This window comes from Mesoplodon bidens (genome assembly GCF_964165515.1).
Source record: "Mesoplodon bidens genome assembly, chromosome: 10".
Taxonomy (NCBI): domain Eukaryota; kingdom Metazoa; phylum Chordata; class Mammalia; order Artiodactyla; family Ziphiidae; genus Mesoplodon; species Mesoplodon bidens.
The window spans coordinates 73,986,019-74,000,100 of record NC_138172.1 but is presented as its reverse complement, the minus strand read 5'-3'; the positions used below and the strand labels follow the sequence as shown (position 1 = coordinate 74,000,100).

At 37.8% G+C, this 14,082-nt stretch overlaps 1 protein-coding gene across 5 annotated transcripts in view; it reads right to left on the bottom strand.

The window, feature by feature from the left end:
* Positions 1 to 14,082, bottom strand: part of UBR2 (ubiquitin protein ligase E3 component n-recognin 2) — a 116,638-nt gene that overhangs the window by 99,809 nt on the left and 2,747 nt on the right. For all 5 annotated transcript variants that reach the window (XR_014016746.1, XM_081245135.1, XM_081245137.1 and 2 more), the window contains exon 2: positions 6,612 to 6,871. Coding sequence is in view for 4 of the 5 variants with exons in the window: in XM_081245135.1 (XP_081101261.1) it covers positions 6,612 to 6,871 (260 nt within the window). In the remaining variant the exon portion in view is untranslated. The remainder of the gene's footprint in view (positions 1 to 6,611; positions 6,872 to 14,082) is intronic.

Here is a 14,082-nt window from a genome sequence, read left to right as displayed (position 1 = left end):
CCGTGCTCTGCAACGAGAAGCCACCTCAATGAGAAGCCCGCGTACCACAACGAAGAGTAGCCCCTGCTCGCCGCAACTAGAGAAAGCCCGCATGCAGCAATGAAGACCCAACACAGCCAAAAAAAGTCTTAAAATAGAACTGCCCTAAAAAGAGATTAAGTGTTAAAAGCAAGAAACTAACAAACAACTCTTCTTACTAGAAATAAGCGGTTCTTCCATATTAGAGCTTTTTATTTCCAAACAGAAAAGGAATGAAACCATCTCTATCCCTCTGCTTAAGATATTTATTACTCATGGCTCAGTAATGTATTTTAAGACTGAGTATTCGGCTTAAAAAAATCTTACATACAAAAATTCCTTATAGTTCCCCAAGTGCTTTTATACACATTATCTCATTTTATCCTAACAACTCTGTGAGGGAGGAAAAATAACCCCCAAACCCTGAAGATCACTGAAAACAATTCTAATGTTCATCCACTTCCAAGTCTGCATCTCTTCCAGACATAGGAGAATTACACTTCCCTGCCCTGTTTTGCAGTTGGACAGAGGCCTTCTAACTAGTTCTAGATAAAGGAATGTAGGCATGGTCATCATTTCTGAGCCAGAGCAATTTATTTGCTGTGCAAGACCCTCCTCTTCCCTTGCTGTGGTGAACCCTAAAAACATTAAGTTTATGGAGATGTTACATGGTATGAAGTAACTACCTAGAGTAGAACCCTCCACTCATCACCCCCACTGATCTGAATTGGTCACACAGTCCGAATAATAAATGTATTTTGGATATTTAAAGTCTCTGAGATTGTAGGATTGTTTGTTATTTTTAGCATAACCTTATCCATCATTATTGACAGAATCAGAGTTAAAAAAATTTAAACAAGCAAAACTGTTTAATAAAGTTTATAATAAAGCATCATAAAGTACTATCTGGAAACACATGCTAAGAATAGTCCTAACTGATGGCAGCGTAACTCCCAACCCCAAATTCTGGTGATCTATAACATTCACACAGTAAGTTTTTAAATGTTAAAAAAGCATGTTTTTAATTTAACTATACAACAAAAACAGTGGAACTAAATCTAACTTAGTTTAAGTTAAAATGTAAACCATACACCAAAGTATGATTTCATATTTTACTAGTATTTTATTTTTCTTAATGGCTATGAGATGTCAAAATATACACAGCTATGATCAACATCAACACTAAGATGATTGCCCCTAATAACAATCACCTCACAGGGGCAGGACAGGAATAAAGATGCAGACGTAGGGAATGGACTTGAGGACATGGGGAGAGGGAAGGGTAAGTAAGCTGGGACGAAGTGAGAGAGTGGCATGGACATATATACGCTACCAAATGTAAAATAGATAGCTAGTGGGAAGCAGCCACATAGCACAGGGAGATCATCAGCTCAGTGCTTTGTGACCACCTAGAGGGGTGGGACAGGGAGGGTGGGAGGGAGAGGCAAGAGAGAGGAGATATGGGGATATATGTATATGTATAGCTGATTCACTTTGTTATAAAGCAGAAACTAACAACATTGTAAAGCAATTATACTCCAATAAAGAGTTTAAAAAAACACAAAAAAACAACCACCTCTATTTAGAAAGAAATAACAAGTGACAGGTTTGATTACATTTTTCCTAATAGAGAACTAAGTACAGATAAATATAAACATTAGCCCACTGCCTGAAAACACAGCTTTTTCTGACATCACAGAGGCTCCAGAGAGATAATTTGGGACCTACACAATTTTAGAAACAATGAATAACAGAAAAATTAACCTAATTCCCTTCACAGATTCCTTTTCTAAGTACTAAACATAAAAGACTCCTGAATATCATTTTTTCTGGTTAAAGAAAACCTCCACCCTATAGACATAAGTCACCTTTATCCTGAAGGGTCTAGTTTACAAACTCTCCCAGAATTCCAACAACCATATTTCATCTTTCCAAGTAATAGACTCCATTATCATTTTATCAGGGTCCTGGGTTTCATGGGAACACCTACTTTTAACATAAGACATTCATCCTCAGGACCCCAGCATGGCCATTTACTAAGAGTTTACTATGTACCAAGTGTTGTGGAAAGCACTACACAAAGGACCTCATTAACCTTCTCAACAACTGTGTGATAAAGAATTTGGCTGACCTTTGTCTAGGGTTCCTAGGAGGTAACCTGTAAATGCTCAAAATTTCCCATGTGATAGCAGTGTCTTTGCTAGTCATGCTCCCACCCCTCCCCCACATATCTGAAAGTTTATACTAATGAGATAACTTAGAGTGGAGGTTGGCCATATCAGAAAAACCAACCACGTAATTAGAGGGCTGGGGTTTTCAGGCACATAATATTAGCCCCACCTCTGGGAAGGGAAGTGGAGCTGGATATTGAGTCATGTGGGCAATGATTCAATTAATCATGCCTGTATAATGAAACCCCAATAAAAACTCTGGACACCTAAGCTTGGGTGAGCTTCTCTGGTTGGCAATACTCTGCGTGTTGTCAAGCATTAATGTGCCAGGAGGATAATAACATGTCACTGAGGACAATAAAAACTTTGCACTTGCAAATCTTGCCCTTTGGCTGGTTCTGATTTGTGTCCTTTTGCTATGATAAAACTTTAATCATAAGTGCATTTTCCTGAGTTGTGAGTTGTTCTAAGTGAATTATGCAACCTCAAGTAGTCTATGGAGATGCCTGAAATTTGTAGCCAGCTGATGAGAATTGAGGATGGCTCTGGGGATCCCCAAACTTGCAGCTGTATTTTAGACAGTCTTGTGGAAGTCTAGGCCCTTAACCTGGAGTTGGCCAACTTCAAGTCACAACAAAGTTTAGAAATATCCTCTAAGAGTCTGGTTCAAACTTGAGTCCTAGTGGGGCCATCATATATTATATCCCTCTCCCCCATTCCAGGCTACTTGTCTGTCCAAGTGCAGGTCCCCAGATACTGCTTTCTTTCTTCAGTAGTTCAGGGAATTGGCCAATCTGCCTCTTCTTTCTGGCTGCCACAGCCTATCCTCTGCTCCCTGGTTTCTTCCCCTCATAAGGCTAGCTGAAAGACATTTTCCAATCTCTTCCATCATAACTATAGCAGTTTCTGTTGTTTGTCCTCCACTCTGCCTTTCCTCCTCCAACTAGCGTATTATATCTCCTTTTCATTTTGTAAGTTTTTGCTACTGGCTGTTAAGAGGAAATAAGTGCATGCATCCTTCGACCCAGAAATTCTACTTCTAGGAATGTATCCTGTGTATATACTTCTACACGTGCACAAAGACACACACAAAGTATAATAATGCAGTATTATTTATAGTCCCAGAAACAACCTAAATGCCTACTAATACAAGACAAGTAGGTACAGAACAGAACATCCATAAAAGAGAATAACCGGCCATTAAAAAGATAAGACAAAGTCAGCTCTCTCTATATATGTTATTTAACAATCTGACAGACAAATTTTAAATGAAATAAGCAAGATGAAAACAGTTTATGTGGTATGCTAGCGTTTATTGAAAAAAGTATAAATGTTTGGATCTAGATATGCATATGATATCTAGATGAATACACAAGAAACTAGTAACAGTGGTCACTTCTGGATAAGGGAACAGGGAAATTAAGGGAGGAGTGGGAGAGGGTACCTTTCATGGCATATACTTTTGTACCTCTTGAGAGACATAACCAAATACATGTTTTGCCTATTATATTAGTTTTTCAAGTTAATTTTTAAAAAGCAGTGGCTAATGCTGTTCTTGGTGTTCTCTATCCTTAATAAATGTATCCTTGTGACCCTTTAGATGATGTCATGAAAATGAAAATGCTCTCCTCAAACCATGAGGCAATCCCCTTACCCAAGGTGCCTTCCTTTTCATTAATTCTATACATCCTCTAAATATATAGTTAGAGTCCCAGGATAGGTATGAATGGATTAACCTATACCTCCACGGTCTAGTGAAATGATTTTATATCTCAAAGAAACTCCAGACTGACACATCCAAATCCAAACTCCACCATGCACATACAGGAAAACTCTGCTGAGATCATCCCTGACTTGGTTTCATCCACAAATCCTTTAGGCACACTTAATCTTCAAGTACAGGCAAACAGCTTTTCAGTGCACCACTTTCATTGAGGGAATAGATATACTCCTCCTCCCGTCATCCCACCTCCACTCCTCCAAACTCCCAAAAGCCTTTTCCATGAACACTGTTGAAAACACAGTTCTTCCTACTTCTTCTTCTAGTAATGGAAGCTCTCAGAACTCTGTCAATTTAAACAAGGCCTTCCTACAAAGCATTCAAACCTGCACCCAACTTGTTCTCCCCTGGGATGGACCCACACATAGACACATATGACATCAGCAGAGAAGGGAGTTAAAATATGCAAAGGAAGAAAACAAGAAAGAATCCTGTGGTGTTAGACTGGAACTAGAGAGACCTACAGATACACAGATCCACTGACAGGGCCTGGGATTAGTGACATACCAATGGCAACAGGCACACTAAGTATCTTATTTCTGAACATTAATCTCTACTAAAAAAGAACTAGGCTCCTTAGAGAAATGGTTGATTTCAGGGCTGGTGTAGGGAAAAGCCCAAGATGTGTCCAAAATATCTTGTGTCAGAAAGAAAAAGGATGTGCTCAAAGAATGATGGGGACATGAAAAAGAACAAAGACATCTTGAAGGGCCTCCCACTGGTCAAATCTAGAACAATTTTGACCACAAGAATAATGGAGCTCCATGAACATATACTGATATAAATAAATTAAAAAACTGAACATTGATAAGAAACAGGATATTTAATAGTCTCAAAGTATCTCCCCACCAAATACTTACTGATTAAAGAGGGAAAAAGAGTAACTTTACAATGGAGAAGCCTTGCAGAAATCCCCTTAATCAAGTGATCAAACTTAAAGAGTTATTGAACCAAATCAAAATCATATGCTACTAGATAGGATACAATGAGAACACGTGATTTCTGCAATATTTCTGTGAAAGAGGCAACCTGACTCTAATCATGAAGAGTATCAGACAAACCCAAATTGATGTACATTTACAAAATAAATGGCCTGTAATCTTCAAAAGTGTCAAGATCATGAAAGTCAAAGAAAAACCGAGGCAACATTCCAGATTGAAGATTAAAAGACATGACATACAAATGCCTTCTTTGGAACTGGATCTTTTTGCTACAAAGGATGGTACTACAACAACTGGATCTCAGTTTTCTCATCTGGAAATCATGAGGTTGAACTAGATCTATTGCTCCAAACACCAATAAAGGACTCAAAGAGGTTTCTGTATAGACAAAAAAACTAGATCTAACAGCCTTTCAATACATAAAAAGATCTCTATCGGTATTCTAACCACGCTGATAAAGAAAGATTACCATAGACACCTGGAGGTCTTAACGAAAATTAAGTTTATTAAATTTAAGTTGTATGGGAAAAAGTCTTAAGAAAAAAAATGACTCTATCAATAGTATATCCAAACAATGGAATACTACCTAGCTCTATTAGCTGATATGGACAGATGTCAATGTCAAGATTTTGTTAAATAGAGAAAGGAAAATTTAGCTAACATATTCCCTTTTCTATGTATGTCTGCGTATGTGTATGTTTAAGATAGCCCCATATGTGGGGATGTACATGCATAGAAAATTTCTGGAAGGGCACATAAAAGTATGTTAACAATGATTAGTTCTGAGAAACAGGAGTAGATAGTCATAACGGGAGACAGAGCACTTTCCTCGTTTCCTCTCCATCTTCTACCCTTGTATACTTAATTCTCAACAAGAAATAAAAAAAAAAAAACCAAAAAACTCAACCTAGTAGCAGTAAGTACATATAGCACCCAGATCATGGTTTCTAACTAACATTCCCAACTAAAAGGAAATTCCCTGCATAAATGGCTGATTCTACATATGGGTCAGAGTAAGTACAAAGTGAGGTGTGGACATCTTATGCGAGAAAGCGAAGAGGCACTCAAAAACTAATAAAGGCATGTGAAAAGGACAAAGAAGCTAGTGTGATGGGGCTCTCAAAGGCCAAATGTAGGGTAATTCGAACATCAAAAAGAATCACTGTAACCATCAAGAAAAGCAAGGAAGTGGGCTTCCCTGGTGGCACAGTGGTTGAGAGTCCGCCTGCCGATGCAGGGGACGCGGGTTCGTGCCCCGATCCGGGAGGATCCCACATACCGCGGAGCGGCTGGGCCCGTGGGCCACGGCCGCTGAGCCTGCGTGTCCGAAGCCTGTGCTCCGCAACGGGAGAGACCACAACAGTGAGAGGCCCGCGTACCGCAAAAAAAAAAAAAAAAAGAAAGAAAAGCAAGGAAGTGGTTATTACAAGAGTCAAGGTAGGAGCTAATTATGGGGGAGGAAGAAAGTACATAATGGGTTTCTGGAATGCTGGTGATGTTCTATATCTTGACCTGGAAAATAATTATATAATGTTTGTTTATAATAATTTATTAAAACACATATATTTGTTTTGGAAACTAACACACATATGTACATATATATAATACTGATATTTCATAATATGAAAACAAAAATGTAAGGTTTCAGGAAAAAAAAAGTCAAGTAAAAACAAGGAAAGAAAGAAAATGACAATATCTTACCTGCAAGAGTATGTAGGTTCTCCCACTTTAAAAACACGACCACAAAGATGAGAAGGTTTGTTTGTTTGTTCAAGTTTTGAAAATCCCAACTCAGGATCTTCACCACAAAGGTACCATTCCATTGGTCCTAACAAAACTTGGTGTGCCAACATGTCTTCTTTCTGTGGAAAAGGGTTGGGACCCCTGCAGTAGATTTTGGGTACATAGTGAGCCAAATGCTGGTTCACTTCTCTAGTGAGGTCAGTTGCTTGCAGCCATTTCTTTAAAAAAGAAAAAAGAAAAAAGAGTTTTAAACAAGGTCAATAAACTGCTAATTTGAATAAACATACTCTGTTTTCTTTTAGATGCAGAAATAATGATGAGTCCTATAAATTATTTTATTGACATTCATCACTGCATGTCTTCTTCCCAAAAAAGGATAAAACTCAATTTAGGATTTTACTAAAATGCCCAGTATTTTAAAATTCTACTTAAAGTGAAAGTAAAGTGAAACGAGCCCATCTCCTCAAAATGACTCTTGAAGCAACCTTCTGTAGGCAATACAGGAAAATGACCACAACATATCATCTTATAAGGCACTAGTCATTGAGCCCATCTGACTTCCTTTCTAATTTCTAATGCTTTGCTCAAATGATATTCTGATTGTGATTTGGATTCTCCTGTCAGTTTGCTGACAGGAAGAGCATACAGTGAACATGAACAGCCAATACACTAATTCTATTTCTCAATGATTATAAAGGACACGCCAGTATCTTATGAATGTCAGTCCACAAGAGTTTGTTCTATAGATTATATCTTTATTCCCTGATCAACCTCTCTGTAAGCCCTTTCTCCTTTGCTCTCCCTGTTAACAGCATTTTAAAAAGTCACTTTTCCCTGTCCCCAAACTTTCATGTCCTACTACCTGTGATAATTATACTTAGATATCTAATAGATGCTGTGATATTATGATAAGAAAAATGTATTTGGTCTTCTCATTCCTAGCACAGAGCTCCTAAAAATCTTCAAATTTCCTAAGTGATAAGTGAGATAAAAGTGAAAGGAATGTCTTTTGTTATTCATAACAAGCCCCCTTCAATCAGACCTGAGTTGATATTACTAAGGTGACTTTTGGAAAGCCCCTAAAGATGGGAAGCTAGTTGCCAGGGGAAGTAGCCACATGATTAGTAGGGTGGGACTTACAGCCTCCACCCCAACCAACTTCAGGGAAGGGAGAGGTGCTGGAGGTGGAGTTAAGCACTAATGACCAATCATTTGATCATCATGCCTATGGAGGCACAAAGCCTCCATAAAAATCCAAAAATGTTGGGGTTCAGAGATCTCCTTGGTTGATGAACACGCAGAGGTGCTGGCACGCCCAGCGAGGGCATGGAATCTCCGCAACCCTTCCCACATACCTTGCTCTATTCCATCTGGCTGTTCCTGAGTTGTATCATTTTATAATAAACAAGTAATCCAGTAAATAAACTGTCTCCCTGAGTTCTGTGAGCCATTCTAGAAAATTATCGAACCCAAAGAGGGGGTTATGGGAACCCCCTAATTTGTAACATAAGTTGTGGGTAACCTGAGGACCCACTGCTTGTGACTGGCATCTGTAGTAGTGAAGGGGGGCAGCCTCGTGGGACTGAGCCATTAATCTGTCGGATCTGATGCTAAACTGCAGGTGTACAGTGTCAGAACTGACTGAGTTGTAGGACACCCAACTGGTGTCTGCTGAGAACGAGAGAATTGCCTGGTGTGGGAAACCACCCCCCCAACACGTTTGGCGGCCGGAAGTATTGGTGTGAGAGCAAAAAGAAAAGGCAGAAACAGTTTTTCCTTTCAGACACCAATTCAATATGTCCAAAATTGAACTCATGATCTCCCACACCACAAAAAACACCCTGCTATTTTCTCCATTTCTCTATTTTAGACACCAGCATCTACCCAGGTATCCAAACCAGAAAAACTCAGAAATCTTTTTTCCTCACCCCAACATCCAATTAGTCATCATGTCTTGTCTATTAGGCCTCCTAAGTATCTGTTGAATCCATCCATTTCTTTCTCTCCATCTCTGGTGGCACTACTTCCACTACCCTAGTCCAAGCTCCCCACTCCTGTCTTTTGCAAGGATTAATGCAACTGTGTCCTAACTAGTAATCCCCACTAGCCTGGTCCCTCTACAGTCCATTTTTCCAACCCCACTACCAGAGTGTTTCTTGCAAAATGCCAATCTGATCATGTCATTCAGCTTCCCCTTCTATTTAGGATCAAATCAGGTCCACTGACATGGTTTACAACAGCGGTCCCCAAACGTTTTGGCACCAGGGACTGGTTTAATGGAAGACAATTTTTCCACAGACGGGGGGTGGGGGGGTGGTTCAGATGCTAATGCTAGTGATGGGGAGCGGCAGACGAAGCTTCGCTGGCTCGCCTGCTGCTCACCTCCTGCTGTGCAGCCCGGCTCCTAACAAGCTGCAGACCACTACCGGTCCTCAGCCCGGGAGTTGGGGACCCCTGGTTTACAAGGGCCTTTGCCTTGTATCATACTTTCCAGTTTCCTCCTCCTGATCAGTATTGCTCCTCTCTCTCTGCTTTACAGGGCTGTTATCTACTCATTCTTCAGATCTCAGTTTATGTTTCACTTTCTCTAAGACGTCTTCTTAGTCTATTCTTCACCTCCATCTCCTGTTCCCCTACCCCCCATGTCTAAAACAGAACCAAGCCCCAGTGGGCAGTTAGTAAAATCCGTTAACTGAATGACTATAAATATGTATATACTACTGACTGTCACTTAACACTGACATTACAGAAAGATGTTTGGCTTTAATGGAACGTGGTTTCAATGGACGCAGAAATAAAGCAGATCCAGGCCTGCAGGTTCTTAAAAACCAAACCAAATAAGTCCTATATAGGCATCCTTCAAACCACCTCCTTTCTTTTCTCTTTCTATTTCCTTAAGTCCTAAGGCTTTCCCCTATATTCTGTCGTTTATTTATTCCTGCCTCCCATGCCAATTCCATCTATGTGTTTATTTGTCTTCCAAATAAACATAATTTATTTAGTTACAAATTATGTAATTAAGACCTGCTCATTTTGGCTCTAAACCAAGTGAAAATTTGAAATCAGAAAATATGAAACAACTCACTTCTACAAAAATGCAGTTAACTGTTAACTCAGAAGTCCAATGTTTACCTATAGATTACAACCTAAATTTCATATTACATCCTTGTTAAAAAAGAGTTTATGAAGATTGGGATTGACACATATACACTATTGATACTATGTATAAAACAGACAACTAATGAGAACATACTGTATAGCACAGGGAACTCTACTTAATGCACTGTGTTGACCTAAATGGGAAGGAAATCCAAAAAAGAGGGGATATATGTATGTATATAGCTGATTCATTTTGCTGTACAGTAGAAACTAACACGACATTGTAAAGCAGCTATACTCCAAAAAAAATTAATTAAAAAAAAAGTTTACGTTTACGTGATGTCTAACACTGTTAAAACAAGAGTATACGGTCTTCTTTTTAACTATTACTTGCACAATCTTCAGCTCACTTCCTTCTTTTGAAAAAATAACATATAGAGAGATTTTACATATTCATGAGGAGATATATACTACCGTTCTAGTCAATTTCACAATTTAGAGAAATTTTCCTAAAAATGTAAAAATCTCGTTCATAAGTTAAGGGGCTGGATGGAAGCTTATAACAGTGAAAAACTTTTCACCCCAGAAGTGAAACAATCCTTTCTAAATGTTACTAATTTTGCTGTGTTTGCTTTATGCAAGTAGGAAAGAGACTAAATTACTATTAAAACAGTACTTCTGGGGAGACAATCCCATAGGTTTAAAGATTGTTCAAGTGATGTCTAACACTGTAAGACAAGAGTATAAGGTCTTACAAGGAGAAGTGGCTCCAAATCAAAATTATACACACACACACATTAAGTTCAGTAATTATAAAACAAATGAGGAAAAAAAAAGATAGTCAATAGTAAAAGACAGAGTCAACCAAAAAGCAAACAAAAATCTAATTCTTTGAGCTAAAAAACATGTTTTTGGCCACATCAAAGGGGTTTTCACCCATTGTCAGCAAACCCTAATTCAAAATATGAATGCAGTCAAATTATCCTAAGCAATTTACTGTTTATGGATGAAAAATTAAGCATTAAAATTCAAGAATTCACCTCCACAATCCTAGAAAACTATGCTTCAAGTTTAATTTACAACACATTTAAAGGTTTTATTTTAACAGCAATTTTTTGTTTTATATTTTATGTTCCCATTTCTCTTAAAATTTCACTTTTGCAGAATTTTAATCCAGGGAGGATAAAGGGTGATGCTTTCTAAAAGAAATTATGTTGTCTTGTGGCTCTAACAACACTGATGGGTCAAATCTGTTCATAGATTTCTTGAACAAAAAATTCAGAAACTAATATCAGCTTCTGGTTAAGAAAAAAAAATCAGCTGCCTTATACAAAATATATTATTAGTAAAACAAGCATTTCACTCTAAATATCTTTTATTATACATTATTATAAATTATTAACAAGACACAAAAGTCTATTTCAAGAAAGGCAGGCATACGCTCCATTTAAAACCACCTAACAGGACTTCCCTGGTGGCACAATGGTTAAGAATCTGCCTGCCAATGCAGGGGACACGGGTTCAAGCCCTGGTCTGGCAAGATCCCACGTGCCACAGAGCACATAGAGTGCACCACAGCTAATGAGCCTGCACTCTAGAGCCCGTGAACCACAACTACTGAGCCCGTGTGCCACAACTACTGAAGCCCACATGTCTAGAGCCCATGCTCCGCAACAAGAGAAGCCACCGCAGTGAGAAGCCCACACACCACAACGAAGAGTAGACCTCGCTCACCACCAACTAGAGAAAGCCTGCGCGGAAAACAAAACAAACAAACAAAAAAACACCTGATTTGGGATTTTAACTTTATTAAGTTTAAACACTTAATATATAAAGCAAGACACCTTTGCATGAAAAAATCTATACCAGAAATACAGGATTAGTGGTTAGCGACACTATAGATTAGAAAAAAAAAAAAAGTGAAGAGAAAATGAGTAGGAGGAAAAAATTTCTGGCTGTCTTTAAGAATAATGGTTCACATATTTCTCAAAAGAAAGAAAACCTATATAGCTTTTCATATCAGATCTCAGTAACATAAGCTAACTGTAACTGTTTCTTCAACATGAAGAATTATTGATATTTCTAATTTGGTTGCATGTTAATCTGTCCATATTTCAGACACTTGTGGCTGTCACACTCATGTGCACACCAGAGTAATAAGCACTATCTTATTAGAAGTCCTCAATAACGGAAGTACAGAGACTGTCAACTCATTCCACTAAAGTAAACATGTTATGACAATGTTTGCAGGAGCTCTCCTTTTTTTGAAAGCTAATTTCAGCCTTGGTATAGAGAGCAAGTACAATAAACACAAAAATCAAAGAATCCCTAGGGGTTAGTCTTTTATCACAGTATCTAATTATTATTCTATGCCAAATTAAAATTGTACTCTATTTAAGCACATTTGATTTTGCTTTCGAACAAGGATAACCAACATGTAAGTTAACTACAAAACAACAATCTAAAACAACAATTGCTAGGGCCAACATAGAGCTTTCGGGACTATACTAAGAAAAAATTAGAACTAAGAAAAATTGAAAACAAATCATATTAAGAGTTCTAGAAATGAAGTAAAAACATTCACAAATCAAAATAATACAGAAACAGTAATAAAAAACGAGAATCTAATTTAAAAATAGGCAAAAAACAAAAAAAACAAAAGGCAAAATGAAAAAATAGGCAAAAGATCTGAATTGACATTTCCAAAGAAGATATACAAATAGCCAATAAGCTTATGAAAAGATGTTCAACATCATGAGTCACGAGGGAAATACTGATACAAATCAAAACTACAAGGAGATCCCACTTTACACCTAACAGAATGGCTATCATCAAAAAGACAGACAATTAACTAGTGCTGGTAAGGACGTGAAAAAACCCACTGAAAACTTCACATCTGCTAGTGGGAGGGTAAAATGATGCAGCCATTTTAGTCTAGCAATTCCTGACCCAGCAATTCCACTCCTGGGTATATGCCCAAGAGAAATGAAAACATGTGTCCCCATAAAAAATTGTACAGAAATGTTCATCATAGCACAATTCATAATATCCACAAAGTAGAAATCATCCAAACATCCATCAACATATGAATGGATAAATAAAATATGGTATATCCACGTAATGGACTATCATTTGGCAGTAAAAAGGAATGAAGTACTGATGATACATGCTGCAACATGGACGAACCTTAAAAACTTATGCTAAGTGAAAGAAGCCAGTCACAAAAGACAACATATTACATGATTCCGTTTATATGAAATTTCCAGAATAGACAAATCTATGGAGACAAAGAAACAGGTCAGCAGTGGGCCTAGAGTTTGGGAGGTTAGGAGAAAATGGGGAGTGTATAGCTAATGGATATAGGATTTCTTTTTTGCGGTGATGAAAATGTTCTAAAATCGATTGTGGTGAGGGCTGCACAACTCTGCATATACTAAAAACCACTCACTGGAATTGTAAGATATGTGAATTTTATATAAAACTGTTGAAAATTTTAAGGCAAAAAGTAACCAATATAGGTATAATACTCTACATAAGACTTTTATAATGAATATGTATTTCTTTCAGATTTGGGCAAAAACAATATATGTACTTCTTAAATCATAATCATCCACTGGAACATATAATCAAATCTGTGGAGCATGAAATGTAGATAGAGTCAAGAAGTGTTGGGGAAGTCATACTTGTAGAATCAACTCTATCAAGGAAAAGAAAAAACTACAACAGAGGGCCACTTTAATATCCTAAACTTAAAATTATTGAAGTGAGTACTTAAATACTTTTATTTGTGAGGCATTCTAGTAAGAATAGATGGGATCACAAAAAGTCCTTCCTCCTCGTAATACAAATAAGAAAAGCAAGTGTGTAAATAAATTGTGCGAAAAATGCCACTAGTCATTATTAAGTAACTTTAGATGGATGTGATCCTAACAAATTATCAGCAACAGAGGTCTAAAGGCTGTAATAACTGCTTTCCTTGTTTACCCTCTCTAAAATTTACTTTTACCGGAGAAAACTTTATTAATTCATTTTAATTTTTAAAAAAATATGTATTTATTTTTTTGGCTGCGTTGGGTCTTAGTTGCGGTAGATGGGATCTTTGTTGCAGCATGCAGGATATTTAGTTGCAGCATGCGAACTCTTAGTTGCAGCATGTGGGATCTACTTCCCTGACTAGGGATTGAAACTGGGTCACCTGCATTGGGAGCACTGAGTCTTAACCACTGGACCACCAGGGAAGTCCCCCAATTAATTTTAATTTGTGATAAATGGCTGGGCTGGGGCCTAAGCTGAAAGAACAGTAAAGTGTTATGTTGTTTTAATCAAATAC